The sequence below is a fragment of the Elephantulus edwardii genome, unplaced genomic scaffold, assembly GCF_000299155.1.
Source record: "Elephantulus edwardii isolate Elephantulus edwardi_28Jun2011 unplaced genomic scaffold, EleEdw1.0 scaffold00217, whole genome shotgun sequence".
Classification (NCBI taxonomy): Eukaryota; Metazoa; Chordata; class Mammalia; order Macroscelidea; family Macroscelididae; genus Elephantulus; species Elephantulus edwardii.
The window spans coordinates 1,384,690-1,389,571 of record NW_006399967.1 but is presented as its reverse complement, the minus strand read 5'-3'; the positions used below and the strand labels follow the sequence as shown (position 1 = coordinate 1,389,571).

The 4,882-nt window shown below is 41.8% G+C and overlaps 1 protein-coding gene and 1 pseudogene across 1 annotated transcript in view; one reads left to right on the top strand and one right to left on the bottom strand.

Moving 5' to 3' along the window:
• Positions 1-217: 217 nt before the first annotated feature.
• Positions 218-1,485, bottom strand: LOC102871153 (annotated as a pseudogene).
• A 1,414-nt stretch (positions 1,486-2,899) lies between these two features.
• LOC102870747 (zinc finger protein 555-like) overlaps positions 2,900-4,882 on the top strand; it is a 10,987-nt gene continuing 9,004 nt past the window's right edge. The window contains exon 1 of the mRNA XM_006897972.1: positions 2,900-2,905. Within this exon, the coding sequence (XP_006898034.1) occupies positions 2,900-2,905 (6 nt within the window). The remainder of the gene's footprint in view (positions 2,906-4,882) is intronic.

Sequence of the window (4,882 nt, the reverse complement as noted above, 5' to 3'; positions counted from 1 at the left end):
GTGTCTGTTCATATCCTGTGCCCATTTTTCTATTGGATTATTTACCTTTATCTTGTTGTGGTGCTCGACTATTTTCTAAATTCTGGATATAAGTCCCTTATCTGATATGTCATTACCAAATATTTTTCCCCAGTCTGTGGCTTCCCTTTTTACCCTGTTGGGGAACTTTTTGGATGTGCATAGGGATTTGATTCTTAGAAGGTGCTATTCATCTATTTTATCTTCTCCTGGTTGTAGGTTGCTCTGCAGTCTTGTAGTTGAAGTGTTTCCTGCTGTCTTCCTCCTCCTCCATCATGAACAAAGCCATTTCCACTTTTCGTCTACCTCAGTTTCTTCCTCTGGCGATGAGGACTCTTTTGCAGAGTGCGTTGAATTTTCTTTTTTTCCTTTCCACCCATTTTTTTCACCTCAGCAAGGGATGATGTGTCATTCAAATCCCCATCAAAGGGCACTTCATATTTACTAGTATCTTTAGCAAGAGGCCTTTGTTTCTTTTTCAGTCTTTTTTCTCTTCCTCTAGAAATTGTTCTCAAGGGGTATGTTTATCCTTTCCTTCCTGTTTGTTTTTTTACCTTCTGCACATTTCAACCTGGGACCCACTTAATTTCCATTTCCATCTCATTTCCTTCACCTTTTCTTTTTCTTGACTTAGTGGTAAGAGCTGCCTGTATTTGGCAGTTTGTTCATCATCATCCTTGTGATTTTCATTTTCCATCTTCTTCTTCATTGACTGTCTTTACCTTGAAGATCTTCCTCTACCTCTTCTTCATCGCCATGACTGAAAGCTAAGTAGGACTGAAAAATCCATGTTCAAAAGCTCTTACTTTTTATTCTCACTGTTAAGCACGGCCTTTCATGATGTGTCTCTTCCCAAGTGCCCTCTACCATGGATGTCCCCATTGCAGCGCCTGTGACTTTGGTTTATATGCTGTTAAATCCACTCCTTCGGCTCATCGTGGAAAGTAGTACCATCTGGTATGAACCTTAGATCTGTGAAAGAACAGCTCCTTTAAATTCCAGGCCATCACAGTCCTCGTAGATTGTATTGGCTTCTTATGGAGAACCAGTCTACTATTACATAATAGCACTTTTGGCATTTGAATTCATAATCTCTCAGTTTCTGTCTGGATGTCCAGCCCATTTCAGTGGCATCTTCAGGAATACTTAACTCCACTGGTCTTTGAACTTGCTCTTCCTTCATCCTCAGGTTTCTTTACTGATATATCTTTACTGAAAATATAACACTTCCTTTGGGTTTAAGTGAATTGAACAGAGCCAGTAAGCCTTTTGCCTTTAATCTATCCCAAGCAAGCTCAAAACTGGGTTACCCTGGAAGTAAGTCTTCATCATCCTCATCGTTGGAACTAGTTTCTGTATTTCCTTTTCCACTAGCAAGATCACGGCCACTGTCACTTTCATCTTCATCCTCCTCTTCACCTTCATCACGGTCTTCACCCAAAGCTCTACCAACTCCTGTGGCGTCATCTTCACATTCCTCATCATCTGTTACACTAGCACTTTCTGAGTTTTCCTCTGGAGAACCTTCAGCAAGCATTTTGCTTTCTGAATCTATAATTCTTGTCTTAGAAGATTTGACCTTGAGTGATTTCATACTTGGAGTGATGTCTGAGTCGGCGACCTTTGGTTTTCCTTAGGGAAGGAGGTTGTAATATGTTGAATGTCTTCTTCATGTTTTGTACCTTGTAGTAAGGGCATTCGACTTAGCATTGCTGAAGAGAGAGACAAGAGACTGACAGCAAAACAGAGCAGTGGCTCCTGATGTGGTTACTTTCTTGTGGATAGGAGTGGGGTTTATGGGACCTGGAGTGCCAGTTGTCCTTTTCACTCTTTGAGAGATTGTAATCTGAGACTTCCTTTCCCTCACACATGTAACTCATCCCTGCCCTCTCCATGAGCAATTGCAAGAAGCAGTTGGAGCTGCCAGAGAAGATTGCTGTTCAGGAAACCCGTAAATGAAAACCAGCTATGCTTCTGAGTTAATTAAATGGATTTTTAAAAAAGGCAATAAAAATCAGTGGATTGTGCTTCTTCACCAAGGGACACAAAAAAAAAATTCTTGGTTATCCTTCTTGGGACTTACTTTGGCTTTTGGAATTCTTTCAGAATTATGTGATTCATCTCTACCGTTAGGAACCTTTTGACTCATATTCTTGGTGCCTTTTTCTCCTTGACTAGACTTTTAGTCTGTTCCCATTGTAACCTGGGTTTTTTTTCTTCTTCATTTTCTTTTGATCCAAGGTTTTGTTTTCTTCACTGGAGAGATTGGAATCAATCTGAAAGGTTGTAATATTTTAATTCCTCCATAGTACTGAGGTTAACAGGGCACCCTTTTTTATCCAGAGCATAGTTTGTTGTTGTTATGTGCTGTCAAGTCATCTGCAACTCATAGCGACCCTATGTACAACAGCCCTAAACTCTGCCCTATTCTGTGCCAATCTCACCATCTCCGACACACCTACTACCCCCATGACTCCAGTCACTGAATCAATCCATCTTATCGAGGGTCTTCCTCTCCTGCAATAGGGCATAGATTAGCTTGAATTTTTTTTTTTATCATGTAACAACTCTTGAAATCTTTTGTTGGTTCTGACTTTTTTATCCTTTTCCAGCATTTCTCAAAATCTTGGGTCTTTTGTAGCCTGCTGAAACCGCTGGTCATTTCTTATTTCTTGTTTGGATGATGTTTTTAGACCTCTAGACTGGAAAATGTGCAAAGAAACCAAGTGGAAACGGAAAGAAACTCCATCAGAGTCCGGTTCTTTCCTCTCAGCCACCCTCCTCACTCTCAGTGTTAACATTCATGGAGATCCTTCTCCAGCTTTCACATGGAATCCACACCCACGATCCCCTTTGTGGCTCTCTGCTGTAACAGCGCAAGATGCAAGTAAAGTCTTCTTGTTGTTAGGTGCTGTCAAGTTGAGTACGACTCATAGCGACCTTATGAACAAAAGATCTGAACCCTGTTCTGTCCTGCACCATCCTCACACTTCCTGACACACAAGAGCCCATTGCAGCAGTGATTGTGTTAATGCACCTGGTCAAGGGTCTACCTCTCCTTCGCCAACCCTCCACCCTTCTCAGCATCTTATCTTTCTCCAAGAAGTAGCACCTCCTAGCAATGTGCCCAAAGTTATGTGAGGCAAAGCCTCATCATTCTTGCCCCTAAAGAGCCCTTTGGCTTTACCCTCCCCAAGACATATCGGTTCTCTTGGCCAAATGAGATGTTCAGTACTCCTCTCTATCACCACAGCTCCAAGGCATCAGGTTTTTTTTTCTGTCATCTTTATTCATTGTCCAGCGCTCAGATGCATAGCAAGTAATTGGAAAGACTGTGGTTTGAATCAGATGAACCTTACTCCTCAAACTAACATCATCACTCCTCAATAATTTGGAGAGGTCCCTAACTGCAGATTTTCCCAGTGCAGTGCATCTCCTTATTTCCTGACTGCTCTTACTAAGGGTGTTAATTGTGGATCCAAGTAAGATGAAGCTGTTGACAGTTTCAATTTCTTCTTCATCCATCATGATGCTGCCTGTCGGTCCAGTGGTAAAAAGATTTGTTTTCCTGACATTGAGATGCAATCTGTACCAAAGACTCCTTTCCTTGATCTGCAAGAAGTGCTTCAAGAAGTCCTCACTTTTATCAAGCAAGGATGTGTCATCTGCATAATGCAGGTTATTGATGAATCTCCCTCCAACCCTGATACCACACTCCTCTTCATAGAGTCCAGCTTACTTTTTTTTAAAAAAATAAAGTCTTAGTGAAGATTATTAACAAACAGCTGCCAGGAATTAAAGCTGCATTCAAAAGAGGCCATTGCACAATGGACATCATTGCTGATGTCAGATGCATCTTTGCTGAAAGCAGAGAATAGTAGAAAGATGTTTACTTGTATTTTTAAGTCATTTGATGGGGCCATACAAATGATGGATAACATTTAAAAGAATGGGAATTTTAGAACACTTAATTGTATTCATTTAAAACCTGTATGTAAACCAAGAAGCAGTTATTCAAACAGCAGGGGGGACACTGCATAGTTAAAAAAAAAATAAAAATTAAGGTGTGTCCTTTCCATATATCTATTCACACTGTATTGAACATTCCATGGACTACCAAAAGAACAAACAAATACGACTTGAAGGAAATACAGCCAGAGTGTTCTTTAGAGGCAAGGAAATTGACACGTCGTCTTTCTTTGGGGATGTTGTCAGGAGGAATGGTCCTTGGAGAGAGACACCATGTTGAGAAAGGTAGAAGGTCAGAAAAGAGAGGACGACTCAATGAGACAGACTGACACAGTGACTCCAGAGGTGGGCTTGAGCAGGACAGAGCCTGGGGAAGGCACAGGCCAGGGCAAGGGTCACGTCCGTTGTTCATGGGTAACTGTCAGGGGCACCTGACCACAGGCTTCCATCCTCCTTTCCTCTTGTGTACTTGGCTAGGTGTCTCAGCATCATTTGGTGAAAAAACCGCACTTGCCCTGTTGACTTGCCTCGATTTTAGTGTCAGAGATCATTTGACCTTTCTGTGCATGGGTCTGCTTCTGGATTCTCTGTTGAATTTCAGTGCTGTGTGTGTCTATTCGATCTCGGGTCCCATTCTCTCCACCACTGTACCGGTGTAGGAGCTCCTTAAGTGGGAAGGAGGTGGGTCTCTGGCTTTGTTCCTCCAGTGCTGTGTTGCTCTCCAGGGGGTTCTCTCTTCTTACACCAACTTATTAATGTCTACAGAAAATTTGCTTGGATTTTTTTTATATAGAGCAGTTGTTGTTATTGTTGTTGTTATGTGCCGTCGAGTCGACTGCGACTCATAGCGACCCTATGTACAATAGCCCTAAACTCCGCTCTGTCCTGTGCCAAT